Source organism: Castor canadensis, chromosome 10 (genome assembly GCF_047511655.1).
Source record: "Castor canadensis chromosome 10, mCasCan1.hap1v2, whole genome shotgun sequence".
In the NCBI taxonomy this organism is placed as follows: Eukaryota; Metazoa; Chordata; class Mammalia; order Rodentia; family Castoridae; genus Castor; species Castor canadensis.
In genome coordinates, this window is record NC_133395.1 from 134,901,829 (window position 1) to 134,916,252 (window position 14,424).

The 14,424-nt window shown below is 37.0% G+C and overlaps 1 protein-coding gene across 10 annotated transcripts in view; it reads left to right on the forward strand.

Moving 5' to 3' along the window:
• Cntn4 (contactin 4) overlaps positions 1–14,424 on the forward strand; it is a 905,834-nt gene that overhangs the window by 872,962 nt on the left and 18,448 nt on the right. For 9 of the 10 annotated variants that reach the window (XM_074044268.1, XM_074044270.1, XM_074044266.1 and 6 more), the window contains 4 exons: positions 3,361–3,536; positions 7,979–8,099; positions 11,662–11,820; positions 13,321–13,470. In XM_074044268.1, the coding sequence (XP_073900369.1) occupies positions 3,361–3,536; positions 7,979–8,099; positions 11,662–11,820; positions 13,321–13,470 (606 nt within the window). The remainder of the gene's footprint in view (positions 1–3,360; positions 3,537–7,978; positions 8,100–11,661; positions 11,821–13,320; positions 13,471–14,424) is intronic. The other variant, XM_074044274.1, reaches the window with a different exon arrangement.

Consider the following 14,424-nt stretch of genomic DNA (forward strand, 5'->3'; position numbering starts at 1 on the left):
CATAACACGGTAAACAAGGATACTGAAGAAATATACACTTTGAGAAAACCAAGGAATTAATGAGGTTTTGAAGCTCTTTAGTTTAATCTTCTCTGGTCCCAAGGAGACCTCTCTGCTGCATGTATAGTGCGTGACTTACTTTGCATTGATTCTTGCTACTTCAGAGCTCAGAACATGAATTGGCGACAAGTGCTAAATTAATGAATTAGCGGCTGTCAGCACAGTGACTGTACCAGCATGATTCCTTATTTAAGGAACTTTTCTGATCCTTGGTTAACAGGGAACTGAGTTAACCAATAATAAAAATCTATCCCAGATCCATGCAGGTGCGTAAAGATTTGAATATTTCTTTAGGAGACATGTCAATCAACATACAAGCCAAATGGCTGGGGATGTTCCTCAGTCATGCTTAGCATGTGCAAGGCCATTGTTTCATTTCCATGCACCAGAGAGGGGAGCAGAAAAAACTGTGAGACAATTTCAAATGGTTGCAGGCTTTGGGATATATGCCAACTCCTTGTTGATTGCCCAAAAGTTGTCAGGAGATAAGAGACAAGGGTTGGCAGCATGGCTCAAGCAATAGAGTGCTCACCTTGCAAGCAGGAAGCCCTGAGTTCAAACCTCAGTGCTGCCAACAATAAAAAATAAAAACCCAAAACAGAACAAAACAAAATTGCCAAAGTAAAAACAATGTTAAGGAGATATGAGGCATTTATTTTTAAGAACTTGAGCCTGGACATTTAACTCTCCATTCATAAGTTTGATGTATAAGCTTAGGGTTGAAGCCAGCATTGCAGCCATACTAGCATTGCCTGCTACTGTCTTAAGCAGTGAGTTCATTCCCCTTGCAGTGAGACCCTCTGAAACCATTTGAACTTCACAGCAGAAATTCTTTTCATTTTTCCTGCATGTAAATATCCTCAGTCAACTACACATGCTCAAGAGTACAAATTGTTATGCCCTTAGAGTTATTCTCTGAATGATTTGTGCATGGATATCATGTTTTCTGCAAAATGAAGAAAGGCAGAATAGTGCAATAGATAATTCCTTAACCACTCTCAGGCATCACTGCCCTGTAAACAGTGATGATAGTAATGATTTATTAGGAACATGTGAAATAATCCATGTAAGGCACTTAACATCATTAAGGGACTTATATATCATAACTGTTATTCCCTCAGCTTCCTTTATATATGAAATCCTTGTAACACTCTGTATGTTTGCTGTATTAATCAGCAAATGAGTGAGTGACACTTGAGTCTCATGCTCTACTGACTGAGCTAGCCAGGCACCTTTAGTGAACATCTAAATTTTGCAAAATCAATGTATAGCTATTTAAGATAAAGTTAGGCAACATTTTTGACAAATAAAAAGTACAGAGATATATAATTTTAGCCTGGGGTTATGTTTCAGTCTTCCTTTTACAGAGGGGGAAAATATAAATCCAAAAGTCTAGTACCATATAGTCAAAATGGAGTTTTTTCTAGATTTTTTGCTTAGTATAAGATTTGCCCTCACATGCTTCCCTCAAAAAAAAATCTTAGTCTATATCTATTCCTGAGTGTTAGTGAATCAATAGATTTTTATTATGTGGCTTACAAAAGCTTCAGGCTTTGGAATAGGGAATTTCTTTCCCATTACCTCTTAGCTGGCAGTACCTGTTGTTCACGTCTCATTTCACGGACATCACTCATTTAATAGTAACTAAAAGCACATCAATCCATTTATCAAGATCTTTTTCTATTTTCAGAAAGTAGCAAAAATATATCCTACTACTAGTTTATAACCTATTTAAGACAGAGACTTCCGTTTATAGAAACCTGAGCTGTTTTCTTTCCATAGTTGGATAAAAGTGTAGAAATACTGTTATAAATACTCTCTTTAGACGAGAAATTTTGCTCAGGTTGTGGGGAAGTAGGGCCCATTGATAAGGGGTTGAGGTAAAGGATTTGGTCACTACAAAACCTGTACACGTATTAAAACATCACATTGTACTCTATAAATATGTTCACTTAATAAATATGTATCTCACAGCCTCAAACACAATCCTGTAAATATGGAAGATAATTAATCCATGTTTTTTCGGTGTGTGGGGGTGTTTGTGTTTGTTTTGTTTTCAGGTTTGATTTCTCTTTTGGTGGTACTGGGGTTTGAACTCAGGGCCTTGCACTTGCTAGGCAGGCATTCTACCACTGGACTCTGTTAGTCTGGTTCATTTGCAATTGTTTGCTTGGTTTGGTTTAGTACATAGAAATTTCTGAATTCAGAATTTCATTCTTTGGGCATTTATATGACCTAAAAATGGCCTTAAATAATTTTAAATTGCTTGTTATTATTGTACTCTCTGACACCATTATTGAAACCATCTGGTCTTGAAAAGTATGGAACGACAATGTATGAGAATGTAGGTTTGGCATTTATAAACTATCTCAACTAAGCAAACCCATTCCATCCCCAACTAAGACTATAATGTAAAGAGTGAACTTAAAAACTAATTAATAGTCTTTATTTTGAAGATGTAATAGATACAAATCATTTTGCCAGTGATGTTCATTGCAACATTATTCATAATTATATTTGTATTAAAACTTGCTCAAATGCCTTCTCATTTCAAAATAGTTAAAAATGTAAGCTTAATCACATATTATACAGTTTATTAAAATGGACAAAGATAAAACATGTTTATATTAAAGAAAAGAGAAACATACACCATGTTTACAACAATGTAAACATGTTGAAACATGTCTGAAACATGTTGAAAAACTACCAACCAAAGAAATTATACCAGAGATTCTATTATAGAGAGGCTATTTATTATATAAAGATTTTATCTGGGCATTGTTTTTGCATTGTTTGAAGGTGTTTTGTTTTGTTGTCTTTTGAATTTTCCTGAATTTTCTAAATTTCTTACACTAAAACACTTACCACTTTTTATAACAGAAAGAAAAGACCCAATGAACTCAAATTAAATAGATTTTCTTGTTTGTACTCAGCTGAGATGTAGCTTTTAGTGAAACTGGAGCAATAAGAAAACCTTTTGCAAAGAGGCCCTTTCACAGCAGGGTACCAGAAAGTGGGGCTTCCCTCAGTCTTTAGAGATCTCACTTCACTGCTCCCTGGGTGAGTTATGTTGGTCTAGGAAGGTTCACATAATGAATGATTTCATCTGTTCATATTAAAAAATCACCTCCTGCCTGGACCTGGGTTTCCCAAGAGATGCCTAAGGTTTGTTGGTCTCAGCCTAAGAAAAAAACAAAGCAAAACTACTTGCATACTACTTTTAGATTCTGTATTTTATTTCCACACAAGCTCATAGGCTCTGTTCTTAGTGTCTTCCCTTCCTTTTCTTTAACTCTCCAGATCCAACAAAGGTAATGGTCCCACCTTCTAGTATGGATGTCACTGTTGGAGAAAGCATTGTTCTTCCTTGCCAGGTGACACATGATCACTCGCTGGACATTGTATTCACTTGGTCATTTAATGGACACCTGATAGACTTTGACAAAGATGGGGACCACTTTGAAAGAGTTGGAGGGGTAAGTATTAATATTATATCATCTATAGGAGCTATGGTATATAACCAAACTTCTTTAAACTGCCTCAACCTAACTTATTTAGATTAACTTAAAAAGAAAATACAAAGTCATTGTTTTATAATTTTGTTCAAGCATTTTATTTCATAAAAACTCTTGGGTAGTCCTTCTTTTTATGCCATTTATTCAGTAATGCTACATGGCAAGCCTGCCCTCTATTCTGCACAGCAATCCTACAGGTTAGTAATTTATTCCTGTGTGTGAATGAAGAAAGTGAAGCTCATAGAGTTGAATGTCATGTTTTTCCTTCATAGATCCTAAATTGAAACATTCAGCTTAGACCTTGTACAGTATGCCCCACACTATAAAACATACTATGGAACCTGATTAAGAAAATAGCTTAAGTATAGTTTCTTTCTACATCTTTAGGCTGCGAATATTACTCCCCTTGGCTTATGTAGAAGAGTCACCATTGTAAAGTTAGGGTTTGCTTTCTTGATTCTGAAAATATGGTGAGGTGGTTTATTATCTCCAGGTAGTTTGAATCCAAATGCTTCAATTTTTAAAATGCCTTACTTTTCATAAAAATGTGTATCACTGAACGTATAACAAGAAAAAGTTAAATCTGGAAACAATTTGTGTCAAAATCATTCTCAAAACTTATTTTTCTGCCCCAACATAGCCCTACATTTCAACTGATAATAAAGATTTACTTTGGCTTCCAATCTTTTAGAGAGGTCTAACCAAAAATCAGTAGAATATAAAAATAGGGCTGTAATTTGAAAAGCCCTCCCTGCTCTCAACACTGCTGTAAGAATCCTATTTTCCCACCTCATCTTATCCCACTTAGGCTGACAATAAGTGGCCTGAAGCTAATAAAGGCATCCATAGGCTATACTGGGGCCATGTTCTCAACCTAACTATAGCACTACTTCTGTTCATTATATGCATGCTGACTTTCTCAAGGAGTTTGAGTTATAGAACACTAAAGCATGATTTAAATGACCATTTTCTCAGTTCTCCCGGGATGGTATCCACCTGGCACTATTTTAAATGCATAGAAGAGTTAATTCACTACATCCGCAGATGTCTCATTTCATTATGGATTCTCCATTTTGGAATTCTAGTTGAGAAAGGCTGGATAATATTGCCATTATTCACCATTCTAGACCTCTTCACACAGTCCGGCTTAATAATTTTGGCTTAGTGAGGGTGTTACAACTACAACATAAGGGCACTGAAGATATTAAATGCCATTAAGTCTAAAAATGTACATTGTCTCAGTCCTATCCCAAAAGAAGTACTTAATAAACTTTAATGATTATATTATGTGAAGAAAGGATAACATTGATTAAAATAACAGGAATATATAGACTGAGAAAATTCCTCATAAATTAAGCAGACTAGCTGTTTCTACATTAAAATCAATTTCTTGGGCAAGGGACATATTAAAAATTCAAATGTCATGAGTACCAACCAATTAGATTCCTGATGATCAAAAAGGGTACCTAGTGTCCTGCTACAAAACATCAGGACTGAGATCCAAATGGAAAAACACTAATACTCCATTAGGGGATCAAGAACTAAGGGCCACCTTTTGTAGAGACCACTTACCTATAGAACTAGTCTATTTTGCCTTTCATCTGAGAATGTCTCCCTCCTCTGTGAAACTAGTACTCTAGCCAATCCATTATGGCTAAGGACAGCACTAAGATAGTGAGATCTAAGTGGATTAGCCACCAGGATCATTAATGTCTGTAGTATTAGGATTTACAATAGAAGAGGAAGATTGTGCCTTTCTGAAGTCAAGACCATTTCAGTTTCTGTTCCTGAGTCAGCATGGTGGAAATGGTGTTTGGTAGTGTATTATTTCAAGTGCTCTGGCAGGCACAGAACAGATCACAGTGGGAGGAAATAAGCTGCTACAGTTGTGTTCTCTTTGGTAGGAATATAAATGTAAATCATAGTTAATGGTTTTATCTGGATATTTCCAAAGAAAAGAGTCTCTTTTTAAAGACTCTTACCTCAATACTGATTTTATTTTTTTAATTTCAGTTTTTATTTTAAAGATATAAATCCAGCCAAAACTTAAGAAGAATTAGAACATGTTCTAAATCACAAAATCATGAAGTTCTGTTACTTCTGTTCTTTAAAATAATTAGGCTACAACAGTTTCTTTGACATTTAAGCCCCCAAGGAATGAAGTGAATTATTGAGATAGTGTAAGTATTTCCTTAATGCCAATATGATTTCCATCATAAAATCAACATGACTTCCCACCTTCATTGTCATCCCCATGAGTTCTGTTTTGCATTTAAAACTCTACTCAAAGTCCCAACACGTGAAATGTCTTAGGTAAAGAAAATTAATACTAATACTGATGATGATAATTCCTTTCATTTACAAAGTACCTAATCATTTATCAAGCACCTTTTTCTTATTTATTAGCTCCTTAATCCTCACAGATTCCCTATGAAATAGATTAGTAATTATTTTTCCATTTTACTGAGAAATTATAAAATGTGATCAGTAAATAGTGGAAATTGAATGAAAACAAAAATGTTATAAATAAAAGAACTTTGAGATTAAAAAAATCACAGCTCTTCTTGACTTAGATTTAAAGTCTTTGATATGATTGTTTCACAAAGAAAATTGATCATGACCATCAATAATGCCAGTTTAAATTTACTCTTTGTTTCATAAAAGGACTTCACAAAGACATACAGTCTCATTTAATTCTTACAACATAGCACAGTACGCAAGGCATCCTTCTTTTTAAAGGTCAATAAACTAAGACATAGACAGATTAAGAGATTTAGATGAAATCACACAGCAGGGATCAGCCCAAAACAACTAAGTATCAAAACTGCAGCTCTCCCTTCTCTATATACTTTTGTCACTGTTCTAATCCTATTCACAATTGGTAGTTCTGTCTCTTTCATTCTCCTTGATAAGTATAAGCGTGATGTGTTACACTCAAACAAAGGAAGAAAACCCAATTATTTACTGATTTCAAATGAGGATAAGGTCTTTCTGGAGGATAGTCTAATAATATCCTTAAGAATAGGGATTGGAACTGACTGTGTGAATTAAAATTTGGCTCTGCTTTTACTAGCTAAGTGACTTTAGGTAAGTCACCTAACTCTTTTCACTGGTTTCCTTATGTGAAATAGCAAGAGTACCTGCCTCATAGGACATGTGATTATTTAATGAGTTAATATAGCTAAGGCACTTGGAAAGTGGCTGCCATATGCAAAATACCACTAGGTGCTATTGCAGGTGGCTCATCCCTCTAATCCTAGCTACATGGGGGGCTGAGATCAGGAGGATCATGGTTCTAGGCCAGCTTGGGCAAATTGTTGGAGAGACTCCATCGCCAAAATAACTACAGCAAAATGCACTAGAGGCATGGCTCAAGCAATAGAGTGCTTGCTTTGCAATTGTGAAGCCCTGTCTTCAAACCACAGTCCCACAAAAAAAGAAAAAAAAAATACCACTAGCATCACCAATTATTCTTGCCATTTTGGAGGAAGAGCAATTTCAGGATCTAGGTCAACTTTCCATTATATAGTTTAGAATGGGAAAATTTGGGAAGGCCAATATACCCCAGATTTTCTCATCATCCTTTGGGTTTAGGAAGAAGCTGCAGCATCCCAAGGGTAGTCTATAGAGTGGTCACTTGCTTGAGCAACTGTTCTCCAAGCTTTTGATTAACAGCCTTTTGAAGCCAAACCTTAAGGTGTAGCAGAGTTCTTCAGTTAAATGCCACCTTTGTACCACCCTGTGAAAGGAATGTCTTCCTATTTACTAAAAGTAATTTTGCTGTAGAAATATTTCTGGGGCACATAGACATTCATACTGGGATGTAATTAGTCCTATTCATCTGCTAATCAAACATGCATTTGGCATTTGGAAAACAAATTAGCACTGTTCCACATTAGGTGTTGCAAGATTTCCTTGGAGAGTCTGGTCTTTATAATCCTTTAATTCAAACCTGGGAGCAATCAAAATGCTGGCTGCAAGACAGGGTTGTTCAGAAAGATGCAGATGCCTCCAACTGGGGGCTTGCTTTCCCTTTCCAAATATAGTTTCAAAGTTTCAGAATGCCAGTGCAGAAGGTAGGCTGAGGACAAGTCTAAGGGAACCCAAAGACTAGATCAAGAGCCACCTTATATAAGCTTAATGCTTTTAGCAGAGGTAGCAGGCTGCTCCAGAGCCCCAGAGAAGCCAGACATCTGAGCTCTCACTAAAGGTGTGTTCTGAAAAATGTTCACATTCTTATCTCTCAGGCTGGCTCACATATTTTTAATAGACCATGGCTTGCATCACTAATGTTTTCATCAGCCAGTGTAAAATAAATCCATTAGTCACAGTGTCCTTCATGTGATAATGATATTTAGAGCTCATTAAAAAGTAATTGTAGCCACTTTCCTCTACTTTATCAGCAGGATTCAGCTGGTGATTTGATGATCCGAAACATCCAACTGAAGCATGCTGGGAAATACGTCTGCATGGTCCAAACAAGTGTGGACAAACTCTCTGCTGCCGCAGACCTGATAGTAAGAGGTATTGCATTTTTTTTTTGGTCCTTAAAATAATTTTGTGATATGTACTCTATCAGACTTCTAAAACTTCTGCGGTTTAGATTTATGGAAAAACGTCAGGCAGAAGCTAAACATTGTAAACAGTGGATAACACCCCACAGAAGTTTCCAGTGCATGTATTTCTCATAGAGAATTATCAGACAGTACACTGAACAAATTCAGTTCTGTTATACTAAAAATAACTCATGTGAGTGCCCCAATTATTGCAGTTGGAGTTGATATGACATTCTAGAATAAATTCAGGTTAACAAAAGCAAGTAGTTAAAAAGGGATCCACCTGTGCCCCGAGGTTATTAGGGGAAAATAGGAAATTTTCGAATATGGATTTAAAATATGGCTTTGGAGGGAGACACCCTTTGACTATCTTAGATGCAGTAAATAAGCCAGGAGTTAATGTAAAAACTAACATTTGTGAAACTCTCTTTAATGTCACCATCATGACCCAACTTGGATATAACAAGTGTAAGCACCCCAACTGAGCAATACCAATTGAGCATATTCCAATCTTCACCAAACCAATTTGTACAAAAAAAAAAAAAACCTGTAAATTGACTTTTAAGAATACTGTTAAAGGAAAATTAAATTAAAATCTTAATGAACCAGGTACATACTGAGCCTGGGGGTATAGCTCAGTGCTGGAACACTTGCTTAGAATGAATGGAGCCCTAAGTTGAATCCCAGCACCACAAAAAAATAAAATAAAAAACAAAAATGAAACCAACCCAGAGCAGCAAAACCATCTTCTCCAGGATCCTAACTATTGACCATGAGGCTTCTTTGGCAAGCTGATTTAGCATGGCAGGATTTTGACTGCAAGAAAAAAAAAATCCAAGATATCAGAACTGGAGGCAGGGTGAATCTGAATACACAGGGAATGAGGTATTACAGGAAGAACAAAAAGTATTACTGGATCCCGTAGGCAGAATATGAGGGGGGAAATATATAGGAATTGTCAACTTAAAGTAATTGTCAAAAGAAGTTAAAGAAAAACATTTATATCATGACTACGTTTAAATTGCTTAAAAATCCTTTCAGTCATGGTGCACATAGTTGCTAGATAAGAGAAAAAACTTCAGCCAGGTACATCTGCCCACAGAATAACTTATAAAAATATGTTTATTTACATTTTTAAAATATACCAGAGCTGGTCTACTCTCTCTTCCCTTGGGAACAAAAGAATTCTTCCCTTGGGAACAAAAGAATTCTGTTACTGGAAATTTACCCTCTATTTAATTAGGATAATGTTCAGATCAGCAGTTTAAACACCAATAAATTAGACTAATAAATATTTAAATGAGTAATACTTGAAGTTCTTAAATGATATAGTATACTTCATTTCACAGAAAATAACATCAAATACCAAGAGGAATTCGCAAACGCAGTCTAAAAGAAAATCTAGTCTAATCAGTTAATAAGGGCAATAAATTAATATGCCATTTAAAATCATAATCTTTTGTTTTATCTCCTTCTCTGCCCTTGCAGCTTTTCTGCGCATTACAGAGGAGAGGCAGAAGTGTGTTTCATTACCTCATATTTAGAAATAGAATGCCTATTAAGTGTGGAGTCTGGAACCTTTGATGCCCACTTCATTTACCAATAATGTTTTAATGTCCACTAGAAACACCACCCTTCTCTGAGCAGGAAGCAGAAACCACCATCAAACCAATAGTCCCTCTGCTGTTGCTTATGACAAAAATTTCTATGGGCCTTCAACCATGTTGTATCATTTTGTTCAAAAGACAAACATTTGCACATTTTGTCATTTCAAAAGAAGTACCCAACTTTCCCAAAGCAAAGTAAATATTGCTATGCATTGGTAGGAGTTGGTGACAGAGAGGTAAAGAAGAACAAAATTGTGAGAGTACCATCTTTCTCTAGTGACCAAATTTGTATCGCTGCTTCCTTTCCTTCTTACACAGTGGATAACAGAGGGCTCAGATGCTTATTGATTTAATTCTTTTAGGAGTTGGGAAGGAATACTTTTCTATTTGTGGTACTTAGATCTGAAAAGCCAAAGCAGCATCCATAAAGAAAAAGGATAGAAGTGCTAGGCTAAGAAAGCTAGTCAGAAAAAAAGTATGTTATCCTCTGGGACTTTATCTGACTAATAGGAGTCCCAAAACCAAAGGTTACCTCAGTCCTGTCTAGGTGGCATTAGATTGACATGCTGAAATGTCACCATGGAAAATTAATCAGTTCCAGCATACAGATTTGTAGACATTTCATTCAGGAGTGGGAGGGAGAAGATAAATTTAGTCTCACCTGTGGGTCTATAAAAATGATTTTTTAAAAAAGAAAGAGAATGTAGGGCACCACATAAAGGTGAAGGAGTGAATTCCAGAACAAAGTCTTACTTCTGGAAATTGCCGTTAACTTTTTACCACTCTAGAAAGGTCTCTAATTTTTCCCCTGTCCCAGTGACATGACCAAATTGGGAGTGCATTTCATTGCTGTACTGGGGGTTAGCAGATCCTTCCTAGGACTCCCTCCTTATGCCTGTCTAATGGGCATGAGGTCTGTCATCCTGTCCCTTCACCATCACCTTCTCTCCTAAGGTGGCCAATTGTGCATTGTTTAAATTGCATTTCACTGCCTGGCCAGAGGTGTTCATGTTGGAAACTAGGATTGTTTTGGGATCTTTGCTCTGACCCTGTTGATATTTTGTCTTTTTTTCCCAATTGCTTTCCAACCCGCTATTCCTTTATGATTTCCAAGCCTTTGGTTAAGTTGGATTTCTTCCCCTTTCCATGGTTTAAGTACATGGACAGAAACAACAAACATCAGGAGGTTAAGTAGAAAAATACAGGTATGACTTGCAGAAATGACACAAGAAGCCCTTTAGATTCCAGCCCAGTTTTGAAATTGCTTTGAAGAAAGGAATGTCTTGTGACTCCTGAGTGCTGGCCATTTTCCTAGCAGTTCCCTTCCACATCAGTGTGTTCTCTTACTGGATTCGGTGAGAGATGGGAAGGGTTTGTTAGGAATTACAATGCAGCAGAATGTGTAGAGCAACCGTGTCACCCCCAAAGTTTCAAAGCTATTTCTGCTCATATCCACATCCTTGGTGGTAGGAATGACCATTTCCAGCATACTATAATATTACTGAAATCAGGAGCAATACCTAGCTTTGTCACTGCTGTATCCCCAGATAACAATGTCTGACCCACAACATGAACCCATAAGTCTATGATAAATGGAGAGGTGAATCTGGCCCCTTACGGTGCCCCAATTCTGTCTCATAACATCAAAACTAACATTCTGTTGTAATGCTTTGTTTACCTATTATTTTTTCCCATAATTCTGTGAGCCCCTGGAAGGAAGGGGCATTCTTTATTCATCTCTATAGTTTCAGAGCCTGACAAGTTCCCCATACCTAGCAGATATTCAAAGAGTTTGACTAGTGATGAATGTGTGGGTGGGTAAACAAATGTGTGGGTGGGTAAACACCCCATTTAAGTGCATGGATAATGTACTTGGAAATTTGAACACATTAGTTCAGTCCTCAGGCTCTTGCTCTTTCTCAGGTCCTCCAGGGCCTCCAGAAGCTGTGACAATAGATGAAATCACAGATACCACTGCTCAGCTCTCCTGGAGTCCTGGGCCTGACAACCACAGTCCCATCACCATGTATGTCATCCAAGCCAGGACTCCGTTCTCCGTGGGCTGGCAAGCAGTCAGTACAGGTACCATATTGGATGCTGGGAGCTGGTGTTTCTCAGGGTGTTCTAGAACTGAGCATAATAGGCAATGAACTATGGCAGAATCCCAAGGATATGTAGGTAGACACAGCTATAAAGGATACCTATGTCTGTGCCTCCCAGACCTGAGCCAACTCTACTCTCATTTATTTAATGTTTTTCTTCTTAACAGCTTACATTTGTTTGTTTTACTCATCCTAAGCAATAGCATTTGCCAGATGATAGGTCTGCTGTGCTAGTTATGGTTTTCCTTAGGTCATATTTAAAGTTAATCATGTATAAAAATAAAATACATAAGTCTGGGTTTTACCTAAAGTCATCTGTATACCACTGTCATACACTTGGAAAGCAGTGGGGTATGCTAACTACAATGACAGTCTTTGTAAAGTTTGTATGCATCTTTCCAGAAAGCAGTATCTACAGACTGTAGGGAGCTTTTTGACTTATTATCCCTTCTGGTGAATGGATGAATATGGAGATGAGGAAATATGGAATTTTTAATCACTTTTATAAATCCTAGTGGTTTTAAGCCATCATTATTAGCATTTAGCAGCATTTTTACCCTCTTTCTCTCTTTTATCATATGTATTCTGCATTTCTCATTTTTTAAAGTTTCACAATCATTTCTCTTTGGGGTTTTAAATAGTTCTTCAATCTGTCAATATCTCATTTTTTAATCTAGATTTCATTTGAGGAAAAAGGGGACAAATAGTTCCTACATGCAAGACACATTTGTCCTTGGTCCCCTAGGGCTAACTGTGTGGCTTTGATGTGTTAAAGTAGAAATAAATGGAATGGTAGGCCCAATTTTATGCAATTTGTATAAATTGTATTGATTTTAACAACATTTAGCTTATCAAACCTCATTTTAGTTTATCAAACCTCAGAAATGTGTTTCTGTGTTTCCCTCTGTCATCACTGACTTTCTGTCGATTCACAGGAATATTTTAGGAAAAAATATGAGAAAAATCTTGAAGTCAGGCAGTAAGTTCTGACTGTGCTAATCAGGATATCTCTATACACCTTCATTTTTCTCTTATGACAAAATAAGAACAATTTAAGAGTGAATATAATAATTATACCTTAATCTTAGAATCATTATGAGAATAAATATATGACTAGCACAATATAATGAAGATAAAAAAAATTAGGTCATAACAATAATTACTATCAAGTAGCTTTGAAATTTAAAGACTTTTTGTGCCTTATGATATAATCTGCCTGAATCTGATTTGAGTGCATTAGTTTAACATACAGAGTTCTGGATCTATAGCTACTATTAGACCACCTACAAAAGAGATGATGATGATGATAATGGAGGACAGATGGATGGATGGATGGGTGAGTGGATGGATGGATGGATGGATTGATGGATGGGTACGTGTTGGGAGAGTGCATCGATGGATGTCCCTATCTTTCTAACATCGTCCTTACATTTGTTTTCTGGAATCCTACAAAACATTCCTACCTTCTGATGTCTTTCAGTTCCAGAACTCATTGATGGAAAAACATTCACAGCAACCGTGGTGGGTCTGAACCCCTGGGTTGAATATGAATTCCGCACCGTTGCAGCCAATGTGATTGGCATTGGGGAGCCGAGCCATCCCTCAGAGAAACGGAGAACAGAAGAGGCCCGTGAGTAGCACCCAGAATACACAATCTGTCCTGCCAGCTCCTATTCATTAAAGAGGGGCCTTGAATTCTTCCTGCTGTCTAACCCCTAGGAGGCTCTGGACTCACAAATCCTTCCTTTAAAATGATTATTATGATCAGAAATCAGGGAGTAGAAGCTTAGCAGGCAGTGAGTTTTAATCAAGATCTGAGTCCTCTTCAGTGGGTCCACTGGTATAGCAAGAAACACACTGTGCTTAGTTCTATCAAAAGCCAACTTTTCTTCTTTGGTTCATGTGTCACCAAGAAATCATTAATGGCAAAGGGAAATTGTTTCACAAATGGACTAGGGAGGAGTGAAGAGGACTGGAAGAGGCAAATCAGTTGGAGCTATAATACATATATGCATGGAAATAACACAAGGATATTCCCTGTGTAACTATCTTTGTCTCAAACTAGCAAAACATCGTGTTTCTCGTTTCATCTTTTATGTTTTTTCTTCTGCAAAATTGGAGAACAGAATAGTGGAACAGGTTCTGCCTGGGGGAGTATTGGCACCAGTGGGAGGGGAGTATGGCAGGGAAAGGGGTGAGAGGATGAATGTGGTGCAAACAATGTATACACATGTATGTAAATGCAAAAATGATACCTGTTGAAACTGTTCCAGGAATCAGGGGAGGGGGATGGGGGAGAGAAGTGTGGGGGATTCAAGTATGATATATTTGATATATTGTAAGAACCTTTGTAAATGCTGCAATGTACCCCCACCCAGCACAACAACAATACTAATACTAATACTAATAATAAAAGGCAGTGGTAGCTTTAAAAAAAGAAAAGGCAATGTTCACTAGGATTTTCTTAGGGCATAAACCGTTCCCAGAGGCTAAAATTGAGGACATCCTGTGTACAGCTTGAATGAGCACAGGAACAAAATAAGACATAGTCACTGGATCAGAATTCTTTCCTGTAAATTGCAAA